We start from the raw sequence: 25,010 nt of genomic DNA, 5'->3' as shown, positions 1-25,010 counted from the left end.
GCACCTGGGTGGCTCAGTCAGTGAAGCCTCTGCCTTCAGCTCAGGTCATGATCCCTGAGTGCTGGGATCGAGCCCCACATCCAGCTTCCTGCTCGGTGGGGAGTCTGCTTCTCCCTCTCCCCCATGCTGCCACTCTGCCTACTTGTGCTCTCTCTCTGTCAAATAAATAAATAATTTTTTTAATTAAAAAAAAAAAAGTTCTAGTTCAGAGAGCATCTGGGAAACCAGGCCCATCCTAAGGTTTTGAACCCCTGTGATAAATCGTAATATAGAATTCACAGGGAACTCTAACTTGCCTTGTGATTGATTTAGGGATCCTCAGAATGCGAACCCTCATCGGTCCCCCTGCCTTTCCCCGGATTCTTTTTTTTTTTTAATTTTTTCAAGATTTTATTTATTTATTTGACACAGAGAGAGATCACAAGTAGGCAGAGAGGCTGGCAGCAAGAGAGGAGGAAGCAGGCTCCCAGCTGAGCAGAGAGCCCGATGCGGGGGTTGATCCCAGGACCCTGAGATCAGGACCTGAGCTGAAGGCAGAGGCTTAACCCTCTGAGCCACCCAGGCACCCCCTTTCCCAGGATTCTTAAATACAAGGCCTATATACAGTCAGCCTCTCAGGAGGCCTGTTCCTGCTCAGATGACTCAGGAATACACCAGTTTCCCACACACTATCCCCTGCTCTATCATCCCAATATGACCCTGCTGATTCATATTACTGACTCCACACCTTGAAAACATTGGGCTCTACTCGGAATGGCAGAGTCAGAAGTCGTCTCCCGATCTGTTAGCATGGTGGGGAGTCAGGCAGCCATCCGTTGCTGTGAGTGTTCTGTGGGTCCCGCGGCCCCACTGCCCAGAAAATGGCAGCCCCATCTTGCTCAGAGAGAGGGGAGGTCAAGCTGCCTTCCGCCGAGCTGTGGCTGCTGACTTTGCATATGTCACATCCTTTTTTTGGTAGTGCATTGCAGCATTAAGTCTATGAAGAAGAAAACCTTCCAAGAGCAGTACTTCTTCCCCTCCACACCCAGAAGACTTTGGGCCTATTTGGGAAGGGAGAAGAGAGCCAACTGCAAATCTTCCCTTCAGCCTGACAGACAGGATTAGGATATTTGCTGGGTAAAGACCAGCACTGATTGTTCTAAACCACTGCCCCCTCTGTTTGAATTTAGATTTGACATTCTTCTTCTTTCACTACAAGCTGTTAAAGAACAACTCCTTCCCTATAGAAATAATAAAACTATGCCCCAAATAATATCATTATCTCTTTCATGGAAACTTACCAAAGATAGATCCTATTATGTTAGCGTGAAAATTGGATGACATTCAGTTGAGTGGTAATATTTTTTCAGATTGCTTTATTTACCCTTGATATGGTAAATATTACTTGTTTCACATGCTAGCCCTCTGTAGTCATAGTGTCAAAAATGTATATTTGGTAGATAATTTTCAATAATTATATAATTACAAGTGATCTATTCACCTACCAAATGTATTTGGTAATAGCAAAATAACAAAAAGATCCTTTAAAATTATTTCTATTTTGGGGTGCCTGGATGGCTCAGTGGGTTAAAAAGCCTCTGCCTTCAGCTCAGGTCATGATCCCAGGGTCCTGAGATTGGGCCCCTGCATTGGGCTCTCTGCTCGGCGGGGAGCCTGCTTCCTCCTCTCCCTCTCTGCCTGCTTCTCTGCCTACTTGTGACCTCTGTCTGTCAAATAAATAAATAAAATCTTAAAAAAAATTTCTGTTTTTCTAAAATACCAACTGATTTTAATTTTTGGAAATCAGTTTAACAATATTCAGTTAAACAGTATCTAGTTGTGTAATGGCTTTTTTTTACATAAATCTTCCATCTCAACTAAATAAAAATATATATCAAATATCTTAATAATATAAAATTTGGAGAGTGGCAAAACACTCATTTATAACAGTCTTAAAATATTAACAAACAATCCTGAGGCAAATGAAACCAAAATCGAAATAATTAAATTGGTGTTTAGCCAGAAATGACCAAGTTAAGTGAGTCACTCTTTTTATTATGTAAATATGACCTTTTAAATTGAAATTAAATTGTTCTGTTTTCACACAAAAAGGTATTTCATGTATGGCTTTTCCTTAGACAATGACTAAATGTGTCATCTACACTGATATCAGTGTTCTTATATTAATCCCAGATACACATAGGCTATAGTTGATCAGGATTCCTGAATGCAAAGATAATTGTTAAAAAAAAAAAAAAAAAGTTACTTAGAGTTTGGTGGGCTTATTAGGAAAGTAATCCTTGTTATTTTTTTGCATTTGTAGTCTTTACAGGATAATAGCAGTGGACACTTGGGTTTGTCACCTTTTGACAGTTTCTACGGTCAAAAAAACTGAGCCCTAGTTTTGATCCTTTTCTGTGGGTTTAGGGTCACATAAAATGAGTTCAGTTTAGCTTCTGTGTATAATCTGTATTCACTGTGGTGTGAAAAAGATTCTCGGGAAGGTGATGCATGCTTCGTGCTACAGTATTATCTAAGATGATGACGGGCTCTGTGGGTGTGTCTTATGTGTTAGTGCTGTGAAATGATTCCCCCAAGATCATATGCTCTGACTCTTGAACTTTTGGAAGCTTCTAGAAGCTTTATTTGCTGTTTCAAAATGGTATGCTGTTTCCTCCTTCAACTGATTTTATCAGCCTTAACCAGTTTAATTGTCATAAAACATTTCTTTGCATACATCACTCCCTTATTTTAGGACACCACTGCCAATAGGATATTGTAGAGATCCCTAAGATTACTAAAGATTTTTTTTATTGTCAGCCTCCAGTCAGATTCTCAAAATCATGCCTACTGATTATCTTTGTCGTTCATTCATATTTGTCATTCAACTTGGATCTTTATCCATCCTTTAAAACATGTTAAAGACCTATTTGCCCGTGAAACCTATACACTGACCAGCCCTGGACAGTGATTCTTACCTTTTCTCACTCATTAGCACTTACTATCTGTTTCCTAGTGTTGCGACCTATCTTTGGTATCTCTCAATGAGACTGGGATTCTTTTGAGAGCAAAGATTATGTATTATTTGTTATAAACCCCTCCTTTCCACTACCTTCCTAAATGTCTTCTACATAATAAGTTCTCTGTAAAAGAAAAATTGATTACTTGAAAAGGCAGAGCTGTATAATTCATTCATTCATTCATTCACTATTGAATTATTCAACAAAAATTTTTTTTTAATTTCTACTATAAGCCAAATCTTGTATACACAGCAGGAACAAAATGGACACGATCCCAGCGCTACAGAACTTACAGTCACTGGGTGTGATATTTTCTGTCCAATTATTTTTCTTCATTTCTATTTCATTTTAAGAGTATATAACACTTAAAGGATATTTGTTCTTTGTTTTATTAGTATTTCTGTATATATGACTTACTACCAAAAATACATTTTCAAAAAAGTAAATACTCACTTTACACAGCTCCAAAGTTTGAACTTATTTCTGACTTTAAGCTGAAAAAATAGAGGTTTAAAAGAAGCATTACAAGAAACTCTTTTTCTCTATTCTTTGTAAACCTGTGCTTTTGGGGAAATTAACAAAGATTGTAATTTCCCAGCTCTTCACTGGGCGCATCGTGCACTCCTGAGGTCTTGCCAGAAACTTCTATTCCAAAGGTAGCTGAGAATATACTATCATATCAGGGATTACTTTGACCTTTTCTATATTCCATGTTTTGATTAGCTGGCTCTTCAACTCCTATCCCACTTACAGACAAATTGTGAAAGGTTTGAATGGCAAGCCAGAAATACATAGAATATTGAAAAGGTCAGTGAGATTTAGCCCCATAAGCACAGTATTGAAAATATATGACTAGTCATTATCACACTTAATTCCCGACAAGGACTGGGTGAAGATGAGAAGTTATTCCAATTAAAATATTCTTGTTTCACACCAAAGGCTGAAGTGCCAAAGCTCAGATGGCCTCTTGACTCCTTTTTTTGGGATAACTTAATAAATTTGAAAGAAACTGTAATTGAATTAAACAAGACACAAAGAGAAATAACAAGCTCTTCTGAGCTGACTACCCATCATAAAGGAAATAATATCGTTGACTTTTCTAAAAACTCTAATTATACATGAGTAAGACAGACACAGCCACAAAACCAATTCAACAGCCACCCCATGCTCTCTTTTCATCTACAGCATAGCTGTCAATCAGATGGGAACTCCATTTATTTCCATGGAAATGAAGGCAGTGAGTTCAATTTTGCCACCACCCGGGATGTAGATCTTTCTACAGAGGATATTCAAGAGCAGTGGTCAGAAGAATTTGAAAGCCAGCCTACAGGGTAAGTAATTGCTATCCCATGCTGCGGATAGCACTCATATTAATCCACTGGACATATTTTAAATGCATATTATTAAATAGCAAAAGCATAGTTAAATCAATATTGATTGTTCTTTTAGAAGATTCATTTATTTATTTGAGAGAGAAAACAGGAGGAGGAAGGGCAGAGAGAAAGAGAGAGAGAGAGAATCTGAAGCAGACTCCATGCTGAGTGAAGAACGCAACGTGGGGCTCCATCTCGTGACCCTGAGATCCCAACCTGAGCCAAAATCAAGAGACAGGTGCTTAGCTGACTGGGCCATCCAGGGACCCCAAAGCCAATTGTTCTTATAGACAGGACAAATGGTTAGACTTGCCCTAAACATTCTTTATTAAATAATCAGCTACTTTTGGGGCACCTGGCTGGCTCAGTCATTGAATGTCTGCCTTTGGCTCAGGTCATGATCCCAGAGTCCTGGGATCAAGCCCCACGTGGGGCTCTCTATTCGGCAGGGAGTCTGCTTTCCCTCTCCCAGTCTCCCTGCTTGTGTTCCCTCTCTTTCTGTGTCTGTCTCTGTCAAATAAATAAATAAAATCTTTTAAAAAATAATCAACTACTTTAATGTATATTAAAAATTTATAATTGCAAATACCTTTTAACTACAATTGAAGCACTTTTAGTTCAGCTTTGTTGATTCAGGTTTTACTGGGGAAAACTTCTTTTTCAATGTGTAGGGAACACAAAATCTTTCCACTACTCTTATATTGAGACTTTCAGTCATCTTCCTGGGGCCTGAGATTTATAGACAGGGATCTGGCCAGCAGCCTGAGCTGCCACTGCTGCTGTGACCTTTTGCTGCTACATCAGGGTCTTTCACTTGTTGAAAGCTAGATTTCTGTTGTGGCTGACAGAGCCCTGTCTCAAGGAAGTCCAGCCTGTGGGGCAGGCCAAGTTACGCCTCTGAAGAAGGCTGACACTTTGAGGGACCTCATTCGTTCACAGCCTAGCAGTGATGCTCAAGCCCTTCAGTCCATAAAGTTCTTCTCCTTGGAAGTTACCAACACTCTGGCAGTTCCATGTCCAGTGTGGCCCAGGTGTCTCCTTGAGGGACCAGCAACTACTGCTCCTCTGTTCCAACTCCAGGATTTTCCCAAGAGTTAGGCTGCTTTCCTTCATAACCTCTACACTACACAGGACTCATTCCACTCCCCTTACAAACCAGTGGGCTTTGATGGGGTCCAGAATTTTGACAATGCATGCAAGGCTTCTTTACCTACCTTTTGGAGACAAAAAACCTTCACCAGTGGATCAGTTCTCCCTTTCTGATTCCTGATACAGAAGACCAATTCAAACCCCTTTCCTGGTTATGGAGCCTGACTGCCTATGAGAGAGTCCCAAACCTGGGAGCACAAGACATCTGTTGACCTCCACTCCTTCATCTCTCCAAGCTAATACCATCCATGTGGAAGTGATGAGCCATCCTCCTCAGTGAGACCCACATCCCCTGGGGATGCAGATGATTTCATGATACCCAGCCCCCATCCCACTAAAGCAGAGAGAGAAACACAAATTTAACTCCAGGAGGACAACTCTCTTACCCACCTAAATCCCTGCCTATCTATCTCTTTTCTCAAAGACTTCAGTGTTACTATTCCTATTCTTTTGGGGAGAGAGAAAATTTATTTTTAATTATGGCATTCATATCTACCTATTCCCTGTCCCACAATGCTTTCTTTTCCTTTCCTTTTCTTTTTTTTTTTTTTCCCAGCTTGTTGTATCATCAAAGCTTGTCTATAAAAGAACCAAAGAAAAGCTTTTTTGGATGGATTAATGGTCCATCCAGCAATCTGCTAGTAACATTAGTGAAGATTTAGTATAAACAAACAGAAAACCATGAGTTAAGCTTAGAAAGGAATTGATTTTATATTAGAAGAAACTGAACATATCTTAGAAAATTAGTGTACTAGTCCAGAGATATAGCTTGCAAAAAATTATTTCTGTTAACAGAGCAGGCATTTTCACAGAGCACTAATGTTATGAGATAAATTTGTGGTAAACTAAATTATTCACACCACCACCCCCCCCAAAAAAACAAAGAAGGAACTGTTAGTATTCCTGAAAAAAGAACTAAAGTTAGGACGCGCACAGAGGAACGTCAGCACAAGTTCCATCCACTCAGTGACTCAGGTGGTTGCAATTATGCTCTTTGGCCCCTTCTCAGTCCTGAGGATGTATCAGGATTTTGGTCACAGTTAAGAGGCTAATATTTTCCGGCCATGGCCTTGTCAGCAGATCTCTGCTCCAATAACATAGACTAATGTGCTTGACAAAAGCACCTGTGCACTCTAATTGCTGTACAATTAACTCCTCCCAGTCCTAAAAGCAATAAATCATCCTAGCAACTACATTGTAGGTTTATTTGCAGCTTTCCCCCTAAGTTATCAGGCCATAGCCCCCAGATATACCTCATTTGTGCGCTCATCTGGTTGCCCAGTCATCCAACTTGCTGTTATAACATAAAGGTATAAGAAGATAATGAGAGGATCTAGTGTTTTCAGTGTTTGCAGTGATGTTAAAAATGCTGGTTTAGTCCGAGAGAGAGAGAGAGAGAGAGAGAGAGAGAGAATGTGTGTGTGTGTGTGTGTGTGTGTGTGTGTGTGTCTCCCCTCTCTGCATCCCTTTCACCCACTTCCAAATGTTGCTTTACTGGTCCAGGGAAGAATGTTGTCATGATAATTTTTATTTATAACTTTGGAGGGGAAAAAAAGCCCATCACAAAATCAAATTAATCTGAAATTTGTTTTACCTAGGGTAAGAGCCGGCAAAGAAAAAGAGATTAGGAATTTGGTAGTGAAATTCTTGATGTGTTTTGTTTTACCAGCCAGATTTACTAAATATTTGTCTCATTCTTCATCTCCATCATCATCACCCACACTGATAATTAATCATTATTGGCTCACCTGCTGACATAGAAAATGTAGACAGTAAATCCCCACTGTGCTCAAGAACAGCCAGCTGAATTGATGGAGCTCTGTGAATCTTGAGGTCACTATTTTAAAAATAAAAAAAAAATTTTAATGGATTAATTTAATTAGTTAACCTGTATATATTTTTACTTCTCTTAATGATGTATTTCACCTGTAAGAATTATGAGAGAGAAAAATGAATATGCAGTTCTCTTTAATAATTTGAAAACACTTCATATGAATGTTAAGAAAGAAAAGAAAGCCACTATTTTGGGAATCTGGTTTCCCAGATGTTCCTCTTTTCCTACCATTTGAGTCAAACTATTTGATCTCACATCACAGGGATGTAAGAGCTGTTTGCCTCTCATATCATAAAACTGTCCTAAATCCAATGTTGGTGGGTTTATTTTTTAAGTGGGATCGTAAAGGTTTTTTCTCTTTTTCATTAAGAAGACACATCTGAAAATAAAAAGAAGAAGAAAAAGACATATTTTTACTTCAGCAAGAGAGAAACTTTAATGGATACACTGATAATTTATGTGAATCTTTCTAAGCTTTGGCTTAACTTTACAAATACCTCATTTAATTAGCCACCACCATATCTCACCTAGTGGAGACTGCCTTTAGGTGGGAAAGAGCTTTGTAGAAACACACACTGTTATCATATAGATTTTGTATACTTCTTTTTCATCCCAAATGCAAACATTGTATGTTTTTACTATTCAAATACCTTTACGGTTGTCACTATTCACATTAAAGAGGAACTCCACAAATGTAATGAATGTTAGAATATTGAATCAACGCAGCATGCTTCAGTCTTCACCACTTGCCCCAAATCCTTAGAAATTACAGAAAATGAGCAAACATATCTATAATGACACTATAAAACAAACAAAAAAATGTGCCCTAGTTGGGTCAGGAATTATAAAGTGTTGTACCCAAAAAGAGAAGAGAAGATCTGATGGAAGGAGGGAATTATAGCCCCAAACAGATGTTGATAAGACACTGAAAAGATGGCTCAGCCCTGACCCGGGACTCAGATGCTGGTCACAGGAATAAGGATGGGGCTCAGGTTTTGCGATAGTGACTGCCAAAGAGGAGAGTTCCTCAGTATACCTACTTCCAAGTAGAGGCCTCTATTCCCAGGAAGAAGCAATGAATGTGGACACTTGTAATGGAGAAATAGGGCAATCCAGGTAACTGGAAACCTCAAGGGGTAACATGGTAGTCCCATGTAAAGGCCCATCTGCCCAGTAGCCATTTTTATACCAAAATTAAAAAAATAATAACAAATACAAATTTAAGCAAATGATCTAGAATCAACAAATCTGAGGAAAATCAACTCCATTTAAAAATCATCAAACTAAAGAACGAAGGTCTGAGAAAACAGAAAGAGTAGGATAAACAAACAGATATGATAAGAGGCATAATTCATATCCTCAGATAAGAGTGCATACTGCATTTGATAAATTAAGACATTTTATGAGAAAGCATAGAGATGTGAGATAAAAAGATATGATTGTTGAAACAAACTTAATTTTTTTTTCCTCTGCTGAAGAACAAATTAATGAGCTAGAAATTTGAGTCTTGAAGTCTACCCAAAACTTGGGGTCACTGGATATAAGAAAGAAAGTTGTAAAGTATGGGGGAAATTGGCTCTTCTGACGTTAGGAAAATAAGAATTCCAGAAAGAGAGGTCAGAGAGAATATATGGAATGAAATATTCAAAGATATTGCTGAAGAAAAGTTCCCAAGATTGAAAAAAGGAAAAAAAAAAAAAAAAGAAGAAGAAGAAGACAGTTCCTGTGAATGAAGTGTTTAGCAAGATGAATGGGAACATATCCAGTCCTAGAACATCAGGAAGAAACTTCAGAACACTGATAAAAGAAGAAATCCTAAAAGCTTCTAGGTGAGATTCATAGTACTTTTCTTGGTAGCACTAAGCATTAAGTTTAAAAAAAAAATGGAGAAGTTATCTAGTTCTGAAAATATTATTTGGAACATAAAATTCTTCTCCAGTCAATTATCATACAACAATTAGGAAAAGACAAAAACCTTTTTATTCTTATACATATACAAGAACTTCATGGTAACTGTGTTTTCTGTACATAACCCAAAACCTATGATAGAAACACAAAAAAATAAAGAGAATGGAACCCAAACAACACTAAAGAAAATCATGAAGCCACAAAGGAAGAGACCAACTGAAGAAGAAAGGAACAGAGAAGAACTACAGAAATAGCCAGAAAACAAATAACAAAATGACAATAAGTACATACCTATCAATAATTACTTTAAATGTAAATGGACTAAATGCTCCAATCAAAAGACATACAGTGGCTGAGAGGATGAAAAAAATAACACCCTTTTATATTCTGTCTGCAAGAGACACTTCAGATACAGAGACACAGACAGACTGAAAGTGAAGTAATGGATAAAGATAGTCCATGCAAATAGAAATGAAAAGAAAGCTGGAGTACCAATTCTCATTTCAGATAAAATAGACTTTAAGACTGATTTTAACAAAATACAAAGAAGATTATATGACAAAAGTGTCAATCCAGGGGAGGATATAACATTCGTAAATATTTATGCACCCAACATGGCAACACCTAAGTATATAAAGCAATACTAACAGACATAAAGGGAGCGATTGACAGCAATACAATAATAGCATGAGACTTTAATACCCCACTTACCTCAATGGATAGATCATTCAGACAGAAAGTCAATAGGGAAACACTGACCTTAAACAACACATTAGACCAGATGGACTGAATAGATATATAGAGAATATTTCATCCAAAAACTGCAGAACACACACTCTTCAGATGTACATGGGACATTCACCAGGATGGATCATATGTTAGACCACAAAACAAGTCTCAGTAAATTCAAGAAGACTGAAATCATATCAAGCATCTATTCTAACCATAACATATGAAACTAGAAGTCAACTACAAGGACAAAACTGAAAAAAACACAAACACATGGAATCAAATAGAAAATTTTAAAAAAATACTTGAAACAAATGAAAATCAAAATACAACTTTTCAAATCTATGAAAAGTAGATGAAGTTACATCAAACTAAAAGTTCTTGCACCGCAAAGGAAGCCATCCACAAAGCAAAAAGACTGCCTACTGAATGGTCAAAGATATTTGCAAATTACATACCCAATAAGAGGTTAAAATCCAAAATATATAAAGAACTTACACAATTCAATATCAAAAGAACCCAAACAACTTGACAATTACTGAAATTGGATATTATATACATGGGATTTCATTGTTAACTTTTCTTTCTACCTTTGGATGTAATGTACAGCATAGGGAAATAGTCAATAATATTACAATAACTTTTTATGGAGACATATGGTAACTAGACTTACGGAGATCTTTTCTTAATACATAAAAATATTAAATCACTGTGACCTACATCTGAAACTAATAGGATATCATATGTCGATTATACTTCAATTGGAAAAAAAAAACAAAACGAAAACAAACCTTTTCAGACACACCAGGTTCAAAAAATTTACTGCCCCCCAACCCTCTCTGAAAGAATTGCGGGGTAATATGTTCCTAGTAATTAATCTAAGAGAAATATGATTCAAAAAAGAGTAGCAATCAAAGAAAAAAAAAGCCTGTAGTTCAGTCTAAATAAGTATTGATTCTTAAAAAGTAATTTAATAAAAATTTGAAATTAAAGCCCAGATGACCTCAGTGAGAAGTACAAAGGGAAAGTGACAAGAAGGAAAGAAGAGTAAGGAAGTAAAATACTGCCAAAGTTCCTGTCTTGCTTGGAATGAGGATATAGCTCTGGGATAACTCTTAATGTAAATAGAAAACTTTTAAGTGTAAATATATAAATAATAGATTAGCCAGAAACAGACTATGTAATTTCTGAAACATCAGGGTCACATAGGACATGGAAGATTATGCCGGGAAAGGAACAAAAGGAAACAGTAAAAAACAATGTCAATAGAAAACAGAAAACAATTTGTCAAGAATCCACCTAAACATATCAGTAACCCAATAAATTCGACCAAGTTGTATTTATTAAATGATATTTTCAAACATATCAGTAACTCAATAAATTTGATTTATATTCATTTATTAAATGAGATTTCCAAGGTAAGTTTTTAATAAAAGTAAGCTATATATTTACAATAACATACAAAATTAGAAATCAAAGACAAGAAACAAATACACCAGAAAACTATGAGAGAAGGAGGCATATTAAAATCAGATCATTCAAATCAGATAAAAAAAATCCAAATTTAAACACTAAAAAGGCTAAAAGGGGATATCTTATGCAACAGTATATGTAGGACACTTGCCACAATGCATAGCACATAATATGCAATCAAAAAACTTAGAATTAGCCGTTATCCCCACTATAATTACTGTTGGTAATGGGATATGAGCAAAGTGGTGCTCAAAGGAAAATTATACTCAGATTAATTAATGAGCTATAGAAGAAAAGCAAACAAATAAAGTTGAAGTGGCCAATGAAACCTAAATTGGATTCTCTAAATAAACCAATGAAGTGTCATTAAGAAAAAAGACCATATTAGTTAAAGTGATAATTGGATATATTTTAAAACCGTGAAAGTGCTAAAATGGGTCTGAGTAATCTTGTTACAAGCTATTAAAAGAATGTATATCTCGTTCTGGTTTGCTTTGGCCCTGAGTTCTAACATTGGTTTCTCTTGAGGCAAATTTTTTTAATACTTTAAAAATATAAACAGTAAAATTTCAAATAACAAAAAAGTAAGTGCTGTATTGTTCTGGAACTCCTTCATAGAAATTAAATGTTAAACCTTTCATGTGCAGCACATTCACACACCATCTTTGCTTTTGGTTCTGCCATTCTTGAGTTAGTTTGTAGCTCCCCTCCTCCCCCTCCAAAAACCAGCTGTCCGTGCAAACATCCAGAATACCCCCACTGGCTTCCCTTCCAAGACAGAATCTTTACTGAGGTCACAGAGAAAGAGAGAATGAAATCTGAATCCTTCCAAAGTGATTTAATTTCTGACAGCTTGGCACAACATCAGCCAGTGATGGGATTTCTCTGTGGAAGGTATTGGAGGAGGCTGCTGGCACCGAAATGTTGAGATGCCCATGTCTTCAACCTTGTCTTTGTTCTCCATAGCCCTTCCTCAGTGGTTCGCCTGATCACCACTGGCCACAAGTCAGTCTTGATGATCTAGGGGTTTCTGTGAAGTAAGAGCAGAGCTCTAACACCTCAAGAAGCTTACCCTGTAATTACCTGTATCCTAGAACACATCCAGGAGCATTAGGGAATTGACGGTTTAATTCCCCAGACCCATAAAGTATGCTAAATAGTATAACTATTTATTATTGTATTTTGAAATTCAAAAATAAGAAAATGACTAGGTACAGTTTGGTATATACATAACAAAATATTGTGTGGCTCATTTATTTTTTTTTAAGATTTTATTTATTTATTTGACAGGCAAAGATCACAAGTAGGCAGAGAGGCAGGCAGAGAGAGAGGGGGAAGCAGGCTCCCTGCTGAGCAGACAGCCCGATGTGGTGCTTGATCCCAGGACCCTGGGATCATGACCTGAGCCGAAGGCAGAGGCTTTAACCCACTGAGCCACCTAGGTGCCCCTGTATGGCTCATTTATAAAGAATTAATAGTAGCCTGGAAAATGTGTACATTACTAATAGAAGTGAAGAAAGACAGAGTATAAACCATCTATATAACATTACCACAACCATTTGGAAATATACATACAAAAATATTAGAAATAAATATACTAAAATTGTGCTTGTCTCTGGGAGAGTGTGGTTATGGGTGATGTTTTTCCAACCTTTTTATTTTCCAATTTTTCAGTAATGAGAATACTGGTATTATAATAGAAAACAAATAGAATTTCTTTTTATAAGTTTCAAAAAATATTGCCAACTGTACTTCTCCACGTAGCCATCCCCTCCCAGGCCACAGACATCATTTCTGTGAAGCATCTTCCTCTACTTAAAAATTAAAAGCAACGACTGGCAAATACTGCACATGACGGAATTCCCGTAAGTCCAATACACCAGCAAGATATAGAAAAGATGCTTGAAGGGCAAACAGGACTCATCCTGAGGTCACATTTGCTTTCCCATATTTGGTGTTGCTGGCTTTTTCAATGGTTAAAAAGAGAGTAGTCTCTGAACCAGTTCCAGTTCCAGTTCCGTCCAACTTCCATTGCTAACAATCCTCTTGTACTACCACCCATATCCTATTAAGGTAATGCTTTATAAATTTGCTTTGAAGAAGCTCTTTCTAAGTATATATTTTTTAAAAAATTCATCTAAGATTATAGAAGAAAAAATTGAGTAAGACTGGTTTTCTGAGGTCTGCCACAGCTTCGTCTCTGACAGATTATTTACTATAGAGAGACCAAAATTCAAAGTATCAGTTATATGTTTTAATAGCACTGCTTGCTAACTGGATTACACCTACATCTGACTCAATATGTTTTTCTTGATATTGAAAGTTATCCAGTGGGGCAGGGGGACAAGTAAAAGTCAATATAAACTCAATAAAACAATTTTATATTGGCTTCCTTGTTCCAGGGAAATAGTAGCAAAGAATCTTACACATGACCATTGAAAACCAAAATCGCATATAAACCAATAAGAACAATCTGTATTATAGCCCCTTCAATATAAGTTGGTGCTTTAACTGAAAATAGGCTTTCAAATTATTTAGAATTCTCCAGAACAGTTTGAATATCTTCTTGTATTTTCTACAAATTCTTCCCTCTGTTCGACCCAGAAGAATTATGTTCCCTCTGACTTAGAACACTTTTCACAAAAATGCTTATAAAGCTAAAAAAAGATTTTATTTAAGCGTATAATTCAAGGTAAGTGGACTGGAGATAGGTTGGCAGTCTGTGCTAATATTATATTAAGTGGATTTTTTTTCTTTTATAAGCATGTTCATTTTTATTAAAGCCAAACCAACCTGACCATTTAGATAACATAAATAATAAACTGAGGAGCCCAGAAGATTACAGACAAAAATCATGAATAATACCAAAGATCCACGATAGATGAAGTATCATTTTTCTTTCAGCTCAGTATCCCTTTGCTTAAAGATGAAGTAGTAGCACTTGTACATGGTACTGTGACTTTGTTCAGTCTTGCTGCTTTGCTAATTCTGGTGTGAAAAATTAAAAACACTCATTATAACTTAGAAGTTCACTTGAATGGTCTCTTCCACTTACTTTAAAGCAGCGGTAGCGCTACGTTTTATGGGGGGTGGGGGATCTAACACTTACTGACATGCTGTCACATCCCAGGCAGCACATTATTTTCTCTAACCGTCCTCCAGTCTGGGTCATATTTCTGTCTTATTGGTGAGAAAGCTGAGTGCTTTCTCCCATTCCAAAGACAATGTTCTTTATTAATGTTATTCCGACAAGAGAGTAAATCAACATAATGCACGTAATAAAAACTGAAAACAAAACTGAATTTGAGTGAAATACAGGGGAACCAATTGAAGAAAAAAATTTTTGAAATGCAGGGAAGCTTTCAGATAGAGTTCATCCTTTACCTTCTCCTAAGCTGTCATGCTAAGGGAAAAACCTCTAAATGAAGGTAGAGAAGCCTTCAGTCGAAGTCCACACCTTGCTAGACCGCACAGGGCTCACACTCAAGATAAACCTCATGAATATAAATGAATGTGGAAGGGTCTTTACCTATGGCACATCCCTTATTAACTAACAGAGCATTTATCCCAAATAGAGACCTTATGGATAGAATGAACTTATTTAACCTCAGAGAGTTCAGAGGGATTTAAAAAATCTTATGAATTTGGTAAATGTGGGATCTCAGTAGCCAGGCTTTATCCTATATCTTAGCTCACACCTAAAGGAGCCAACTTTAGGTGATTTGATATAGTCTGGAAAATATAATAAAACAAATTTTCGGAGATAATGTGAAATGCTTCATTAGCTTTAGAGCATTTTATGCCCATATTTGTAGGCAGAGAATATATGATTAAAATATGACTTCTATTACCTGTGTTCATATTCTTAGCATTTTCATCAACGTATAATGAGATCATTTACGTTTTCATTCTGCATTATAATACCTATAAATTGAATGCCTTTCTTTTTTCCTGAAAATTACGTTCCTACTGCAAAGCAGATATGTAAAGGAAAAATCACAAGTCCCCTATGCTAATCCCATTTCTCTCAGTTAAATTGTACACGTATATTCATTCAGAAATTTCTCTGTGATTACACACACACAAACACAGCACCCACTAGAGTCATATTTGTATACAGTGCCACAACTTAATTTTTTAGGACCACCAACATATAATGAATGTATCTTCTAGTCAGTAAATATAGATCAGGATTTCAAAAGGGTGATGTACCAGTTTATCTAGTTGAACCCCTTTGACAGACAAAAAATATTGTAATGAAAATTTTTGCATACTTGTTAAAGTATTTTTGAAAGGTAGATTCCTAAAAGGGAAAAGGAAAATTAGAGAATCAGGTACATACACGTACATATACATACACGGAGGTATGTAGTTTTCATCTTGATAGTTACTGCCAAATTGCCCTTCAAAGAATAGATCTCATTCTATTTTTAAGCTAATGAAAGAAATCTTTTTTAATTTCAGCTTTCCTGAGGCATCACTGACATACAAGATTGTGAGAAAGTTAAAGCACATCATCGTGACACGACATATGTATTCATTGTGAAAGAACTCCATCTAGTTAATTAACACATCCATCGTCTAACATATTTATCTTTTCTGTGTGAAAAGATTTAATTTCTACCCTCTTGTACCTTTCTTAAAAATATCAAAGTATGAGCTGATTAAAACATAATTAATTGTATTCTCAAAGCATTCCAAAATAGTTGATAGAGAGGACCATCCGCTTTCCAGCTAAGAAACTGCTTTAAATCATCTTTACTTACAAAAATATTCCTCTTTTTTTGACACAAGAATAGAAAAGTCATATTTTAAAGATCTAAATTAAACATCATTGTGACCTTGCTACATCGAAGGAACAAAGTTGCCTTAAGGCATTTTATTAATTATGAAATTTTTTTTCTATGTTCCAAATTCGACTCACTATATTATAAATAATAGATACCACTGTATTTATAATAAATAATATAGGGGCTCTTTTTTGGACTTAGTCATCAAAGCATAAAGCATAAATATAAATTGCTATGTTGTAGAGGTCTCTCCCCTGTAGGCAGACAGTCCTTCAAATGCAACTCACTACAACCACATTTACCTGAGGAAGACATAAATTAGGCTGTAGAAAAGTAACACTCGTTTTCAGGAAAATTGCCATGCCATCAAAAATACTACTAAAACTCTAGAGCTCCTCAGATACCACTTCCGGCCTCAAAGATTTGGTTTTGTTACAGTTTTACTTCATGTAAGTGATTATGAAGAGATGTTCGGGGACTATCTAGAAAAGACCCACAACTTTGCACCCTCACGGATCTGGACTCTCAAGTCTCCAACTAAGCTTGAGCCGGTATCTACACAAATTCATGAAAGAATGAGCTTCAACAGGCTTCTACTGAATTTTTAATAAATGCAAGATAATTTATTCAAATCACTGACACACAAAATGATTTTTTAGATCTCTCTGCTTTCTCTTCAAAGCAGACTCAACTTTCCATTTCATTTGATTATAAATATTTGGGTTTCTAAAGAAAATAACTTCACTTTCGTTATCTTCCAACATTTAAAAGTGGGAGAAATATGACTAATGTAGAGTAAAATTGAATATATTGGACTGTAAAATAAAGATTGAAAAGAAACATACAGGGACGCCTGGGTGGCTCAGTCGGTTAAGCATACAACTCTTGGTTTAGGCTCAGGTCATGATCTCAGGGTTTTGAGACCAAGCTCGGCATCGGGCTCCACTCTCATGAGGAGTCTGCTTGAGATTCTCTCTCCCTCTGCCCCTCCCAATTGTGTGTGCACACTCTTTTTCTCTCTCAAATAAATAAACCTTAAAAAAAAAAGAAAAGGAAAAGAAACATACAGTCTGAACATATCTCACACACTGTCTGTGGTGGAAGTCTTGAAAATAATTCATTTAGATTCATCTAGAAGAATTTTTCATTTACAACTAATAATGAGAAAAAGACAACTAATCTCATTTTTCACCTGAATAGAAGGTTCTTTTAGTCAGGACAATTCCATCTTTTTCTGTCCAATTTTTCACTTTAAAAAATACTCTAACGCCTAAAAGGAGTCATCATATGCATCATTTATAAGCTTAACTTGCTTTGTGGATCAGTAGGCTGAGTGGTTTAATTGGGATAAATGGAGCAAGTAAAAGACCACTGAACCAGGGTGAGATTTTCTTGTATGAGTCAAGGGAGGTTCCTTGTTAATTTACAATGGTCCAACACTATTAAGAGCTGCTTCAAAAAGTTATTCTTGAGTTTCTCGAATGATTAATATAATCCATTAAATTATGAAAAAAAAAAAAGACATTTCCTAAACATCTTGGTCCCAAATCTATTATAAACTGAAATGGGTCAACATAATCTCCCTGACACAATACAGTCTTTAGAACTGAAACTACTAAAATAACAACAAACTGAGAAACAGAAGATCTCAATTTTAGAGCTAAACAAGCAATTAGCCTTAGGCAAGCCACTTACCTCTGTGTGTCCCAATTTCCTCCATGTGTGGGCAAGCGAGCTGTGTGACTAGCAATATCCAGATTAGACACAACCAGAAATAAACACTAAGGAGAAACAGGAATTTTATAATATTAGATATTTTTGTTCTCTCCTATATATCTTATTCTATATTTTTCGACATGATCCAGTTTAAATCTCATCTTCTTTGGAAAACTTGCTAGACTCTTGCCACTCCTATGACTTTACATTCTATTTACATTTTTTACATTATTACTTTATTATTGCATTATTACATTATTATTTACATTACATTCTAGTTACATTTTGGTAATGTACAAAATACCATAAAAGTATATGATCTTATGATACTCGCTTTTATGGTTCCCTGTTTCCTCAGTTCAGACTGAGTCCCCCACCAATCTTGACTGTAAGTACTTTGAGAATAAAGACTGTCATGTAGGAGACATACTATACATAGTATTGATTAAATTTATCCTCTGCAGAAAAATCATAATTGTGAATGGAATGTGTTTAAAATTTGTTCATTATTAATTCGGTTGTACCACGTCTTTATTTCAGAATGATTGATTATTAAGTAATATGTTCCTCAGTAAAAATAAAATACTATACTCTATGAATCTTTGACTTAATATTCCAGTTGTTCATGATTCTCACTTTTTTTTTAAGGTGGGACATCTTGGGAGCTGTCATTGGTACAGAATGTGGAACAGTAGAATCAGGTTTATCGATGGTCTTCCTCAAAGATGGAGAGAGGAAACTATGCACCCCATATATGGATACCACCGGTTATGGGAACCTGAGATTTTACTTTGTTATGGGTAGGTACAATTTGAACAAATTTTGTTGACCTAAAGCAGAACCTACACCAGCCCAGATCCCTGTGGAAGTAAGATTGTTTGTTGTCTAACAACATAAAATGAAATTCATGAAATCACAGTTCTATTAGATGAGCAAAAGCTCACACCTGCTTCAGACCAGCCCCACTAGTACCATCCTATAAGAGAGCTAGTCCTGAAATGCCTTGGTAGTCCCGAAGGTAAAATGCCATAGACCTTCATCCCATCTCTCCCTCAGTGATCATAGCTGAAAAGACAATGGGAGAGAAGCTGAGAACAAAATCACTCCTTTGTCCAAAGTCCCTGGCTTCCCCCAGAAGTAGTCATCCAAGTAAGCCATTTGTTTTCATGGATATATCATCATTTCATCACTGATGAAATGAATGGGAAGTTAAGAAACAGGTTTATAATACCTTAATAACACTGTCCACTTTTTAATATGTGCCAAACACACAAAGAAAGTGCTCATAAGATGTACTTTTCCCCAGATTATTGTGGAGCATATAAGTAGATAAACATTTAGAAAAATACCCAAGGAAGAATGAGAGGGTTGATATTAGGGCCCTCTCAAAATTATCGTGTTAGTTACGTATCCTTCCACTGGATGTCATTCCAGAAATGTGAGTAGGTGTCACATGCCCTTTTTGTTGAGTGACTAGAAAAGCACAGACAACACCTGGAAGTGAAAGAGGAAATAAACATTTAATAAACATTTAACACCTTTGAACTTACTCAAAAAGATGTCAGCTCATCAGGACAAACAGGCCCCCTGAGTCTGGGCTTCAGCACTGACTGTTTATTTCCCTCACATTCCTTACTTCCTGCACGTTAGAATGGCACGGCGAAGTTCAGATTGTCTCATGTTCCAAAACACTGTCTGCTTGATGCTACCTCATTTTCAATGATGATCTGTTTGATAATGGGGAAGTTGTGCCTGTAAAACATAATAATATAATCTTCCTACATGAAGGATCTCCCCAATTAGACTCTGAAATGGACTGTATACTTAGAGACCCCAAGTTCATTTCCTTTACAAAATTAGAATTCAAACTGGCTCTCTTTTTATTAAGAAAGACTCCGGGGAAAGCTTAACCCTCCTCTCAAAAAAGTTGTGATAAACTTTCAGCTTGTCAGTGCTTCTAATTCTAAGCATTTTCACTTTTTACCATTTTTCACATAATATTCGAATTCTTGATTTTTTTTCAAGATCAGTCATACTGAATCAACCCCATTCAGCACCTTTGTAAAGCACTGGCTTGTTTGTATGTGTCTTTGTAGAACAAATTTAATCATCTATAATTCTTTCTGCATATTGTTAATGAATCAATTAAAATAGTATTGATGATGAAGAAAAAAACTCATCTGAATGAGCTGACAATATATTATCCCAAATAAAAGCATCTCCATTTCATTTTAAAAATTAATTAATTCCGATTGACTAGAGTGCACTGAGCTAAGTTATGTGGAGAATACTATCAGGGGTCATAATGGTACCTACATCTCAGAGTTGCTGATCAGTGATTGAATTCAGGCAAATCCCTTAAAACAGCACCTAATGCAAGTAGGTATGACTCACTGTATCTTTTTTTATACATAAAAATTACTTAGAATTCCTGCCCACAAGTAACATCTAAAAGTCAGTCAGAGAAAGACAAATACTGTATGATTTCACTCATATGCGGAATTTAAGACAGAAGCAAAGGAAAGAGAGAGACAAACCAAGAAACAGACTCTTAACTCTGGAGAACAAAGTGATGGTCACCAGAGGGGGAGGTGGGGGATGAGTGAAATAGGTGAAGGGGAGGAAGAGTACACTTGTCATCATGCGCCCTGAGTACTGTGCAGGGCTGTGGAATCACTGTGTTGTATGCCTGAAACTAATATAACCCAGGAATTTAAATAAAAATTTTTAAGAAGAAGAGAGAATGTTATGGGCTATAATGAAATGAAATGGTATGTGCCAAGGACACTCTGGGTCGCTTCAGTGTCAGGATCAGGGCAACACTCCGTGAGGGAGATAACGTTTGAACTGGTCCTTGAAGGATGGCCATAATTTAAATCTAAAGGGATTTATAAACTGAAACCAATATAACACTGTTTTCATTACACTTGGATAAAAACTTTAAGAGCAAAAAAATTATAACTTACCTCTAAGGAAGAGATAGAGGAGGAAGATGATAGTTCTCTCAAAGAAGAGGGAAATAAAGGGCATTTTATTTTATACAAAAGTCAGAACAGAAACTGTAATGTAAAAATCTGTCCCTATACTTCTGCCGATATATAAATGGGAGAGTTAATTTTGAGTGTCCTATTGAAACAGGGTGAATTGTGAATATTCAAAACAAGTTTTTAAGGGTTTGAAGGGAGAAGAGAATGACAAGCTAAGCCAGCATTTTGAGAAAAAGCACAGGTATAAATTCGCATGACTTGTTTGTGGCGGGTGATTTTCCCAATACAACCAAGTACAGAGGTAGAGGATGGGACAAGAAAAGAGAACCAGAACCAGAATGGCGATTTTCTTTAATATTAACTGAGGAGTTTGGGTTCTTTCTCTAGGCATGTGGAGCCACCAAATGATTCCTGTCATCTCTGTAACATATTCTCATCTGTGTTTTAGAAAGATAACTCTGGCGTGAATGTGAAGGAAAGACTGAAGCACTCAGAAATTAGAGGATAGGAGGCCAGTTACGGTAGGGTTGTCAGAGTTAGAAGGAGAAAAAAAAAAAACAGCTTTTTAGAAAAAATTTTTTAAATGCGGGGTGCTTCGGTGGTGCAGTTGGTTAAGCATCCGATTCTTGGTTTTGGTTCAGGTCGTGATCTCAGGGTCATGAGATCGAGCCCCATGTCGGCCACCACACTCAGCACAGAGTCTGTTTGACAGTCTCTCTCCTTCTCCCTCTGCCCCTCCCACTCATGCACAGTCTCTCTTTCTAAAATAGTCTTTAAAAAGTTTTTTAATTGAAGTGTAACTGACATACAATATCCTCTTAGTTCCAGGTGTACATCATAGTGATTTGGGAGTTTCAAACATGATAAAATGATCCCTGTGATGAATCTAGTTTCCATCTGTCACTGCACAGTTATTCCAGTATTACTGACCACATTCCCTATGCTGTCATCCCTGTGACTTATTTATTTTATAACTGGAAGTCTGTACCTCTTAATCCCCTTTACCTATTTAAATCTGAATTTCAGATAAATAATTTTTCATATAAATATTGTTTGTGCAATATTTTTCATCTGGCAAGCCTAAGTTAGGAAGCTATTGCACTAGTCCAAGCAACAAAGGAGCAGGACAGTGAGAGTGGTAATAATATGAAGGAGGGGACAGAGAATAAACAGCGGAAGAGAAGGAAGCAATTGAGGTTCACACCCAAAAGACTATGGGGATTATGAGATCAGTATTGGAAAGGAAAGAGATTTCTTTCTTGGATTTCTTCCTTGGATTTCTTGGATTTCTTCCTATTTCCCAAGATAGCAAATGTCCAAAAATAAATAAATAACAAGCAGATATGGAGTAGAAGATTTTGGCATTCCGTATGTTGAGGTCGAGGCTTCTGGAAAGCCATACGAAGGTCGACATTTTTCTGAGGGTCTGAACCAGATTTGAAAGTCATCAGCACGGAGGTGATAAGTGGAACCACTCAGCAGAGTTGCGTTCTCCCCAACAGAAGGGAGAATAGACAAAGGACAGGAAAAATTCGTAGGAGGAGCCCTCATCTAGGTAAAGGTGGAAGACGTAGAGCTAGACAAAGGATACGGAGAAAGGACATAAAGATGTGGGAGGAAGGTGTTCTGTACTGAAGAAGGAAGGGAAGGGGTGGGGACCAGCCCACAGAGAAGCCAACCAGGATAGGGGTTAAGAACCCCACCCCACCAAGAGACTTTTGAGCGAGTATTCCCCATGGTGTGGTGCTCAGGAAGCCAAAGCACATAGAGTTAAAAGAAAGAAAAGACTTGGGTCCCTGAAAAAAGACCACTCCTTCAAGCAGTTCATCAGTAACAGAAGAAAAGAAATGGGGTCTGGATCTTGAGGAGAAAGCAGGATCTAGCAAAGGTGGTTTTTAAGATAGGAAAGGATGTAACAGGACAGGACAGTAGGGAAAAAACGGGTACGGTAAGACTGGACCTATAGAAAGACTTCAAAACTTTTCTAGCTGATGGAGAAGATGGCAACGTGGAAAGAGATCTAAGATATGGTAGACAGCTTATACGGGCCCCTTTAGAAAATCATTGGCTGATTGTTTATCTAGACAAAATCACACTCCCTTCCTCCCTGGCCTGCCTGTACGTTCTTCCCTGGTGTCATCCCTTGGTTCAGATCGATCTACTGTGACAATTTCTGGAAAATTTGCTCAGTTTTCAAAATTTGGTTCAGGTCTGTTTCCTTCATTCATATATTCATTCAATGCAAATTCATTGAGGACCAGTATCCGACACTGTTCTTAGAGTCAGAATGGGTGAAGGAGATAAAAATAATCGAACACACATCATTCATTCCTTTACTATTCCTTTACCATATTCACTGAACATCCCCATACACCCAGCACTTTTGTCCCCACTTGTATCTCTCTTCTCTGGATTTCGTCTGGGATTATGACAGCACAACACAGTTTACTGCTAATTGTCATTCTTCCATGTGTATTATTCTTGTTTCCCTTGCTAAATTACAGACTTTTCCCTTTTATTTTCCCTTCAAGCCCAATGTCCTGTACATAGTAAATAACAAAATCGCTCTCCTAACATAAATATCTTAAAAGCTACTTAAAGCAGGACTTAAACTATTTGAAACCTGACTGGCCACCTAGTTTTTATTGAAATCTTCTGTAATTGCTGTACACAATGCCCCTTGAGTCATATCTCCCCACAATACATCAAAGCGAATGAAACTGAAGAAGAATCCGTATCTTTCTGTGCGAGCTGCTGTCACTGAAACTTCACAGAGCTGATAAATTGCCCCCTGAGGGATCTTTTAGATAAAGTCTGTCATCGTTTTAAAGTCTTGGCTCCTTTTGGACTTTCTTCTTTTGTCATTCTGGGCGGGAGGAGCTCTCGCGTGTGTCTCTGCTCCCTCTGAAAGGCAGGTGAAGTTCACGAACTGTTCTTAAGAGAGCAGAGACTTACTTACAGGGAACAAATCAGTGAAATTAGAGAGGACTGAGGTGCAGTTCCTGTGTCTCTGGGTGTTTTGCTTTAAATCCACACTGCCTGTGACCTCCCACCTTCCCTGTGTTCTTTTTGGTAAGTCTTTAATACGTCCTCATAAAGTTACAGTTTTTAGATGGGGGTTTAGTTTTCACGCAGAGCTCTTCTCCCAAAAACAGTCATCTAGAATGACTTTAACTAGCTCTATTTACCACAGTGTAGCCATGTGTAATGAAATGCTTAAAAAAAAGAAAATATGGTATCAGCAAAATCGTAAGGTTCTCTCTACCGGTTGTTGCCCTTAAATAATAAACATCTGTTAGGATGAAGGTGACATTATCACCACATCTGGCTGCTCTCTTCTCAGTTCGGATTAGTTAACTCAATAAATATGTATAATATGCCAAGTTATGTATATCTAACAGATGTAACATATGCTATATTTCTATGCTTTATAGATAACCAGAATCTAAGTTACTTCTATTATTATGATCTTTCTTATACTGATTAAGTTCTAGCTTTCTTACTTAAAGCATCACATGTCAGTAATTTCTTCCCAACATCAGACCCCAGTGTCCCAGACTGAAATTCTGCCATTCTTCCACCTTCCCTCTCTCCCTCTCTCCCTTCCTTTCCTCCTTCAGATGGTGAGTCTCAACCATTATTTGTTGATTTTACTAGATTAATTATCAGAAGATAACCTCGTTCTAGAATTTTGAGGTTACTCTACTGTCACCGTAGAGTATTAGCAACAGAAATTGCCTATAGATAAAAGTTAACATTAATGGTGGTTAATTTAAGAACTGGAGGGAGTTTTTTTGAAAGATAGGAATAAAATTAAGAGTTAATGTTATAAATTTTGGACCATAAGGGTAGAATATTTGCCAGGAAATCCACGTACCTACCTACATTCCTGCTACAATGATTGGTGCCGTTGTGAACGGTAGCCGTGGGTGGGGAGAGGCCTCTGTGTAGACTTGCAGTCCTTTAAAATCCAGATTCTGCAGACAATTCACTGAAGCCAGCAATAGTAAGGATGACTGTCTGGATGCAGTAGTGAAAAGAGTAAAGTCAAG

At 36.9% G+C, this 25,010-nt stretch overlaps 1 protein-coding gene across 2 annotated transcripts in view; it reads left to right on the top strand.

Moving 5' to 3' along the window:
• The window catches only part of RELN (reelin), a 499,373-nt gene that overhangs the window by 304,775 nt on the left and 169,588 nt on the right, over positions 1–25,010 (top strand). For both annotated transcript variants that reach the window (XM_032873314.1, XM_032873313.1), the window contains exons 11-12: positions 4,185–4,330; positions 18,620–18,771. In XM_032873314.1, the coding sequence (XP_032729205.1) occupies positions 4,185–4,330; positions 18,620–18,771 (298 nt within the window). The remainder of the gene's footprint in view (positions 1–4,184; positions 4,331–18,619; positions 18,772–25,010) is intronic.

This window comes from Lontra canadensis, unplaced genomic scaffold (assembly GCF_010015895.1).
Source record: "Lontra canadensis isolate GAN:19392208 unplaced genomic scaffold, GSC_riverotter_1.0 scaffold48, whole genome shotgun sequence".
In the NCBI taxonomy this organism is placed as follows: Eukaryota; Metazoa; Chordata; class Mammalia; order Carnivora; family Mustelidae; genus Lontra; species Lontra canadensis.
Note: the sequence above shows the minus strand (reverse complement) of the source record. Positions and strands in the feature narration are given on the sequence as shown.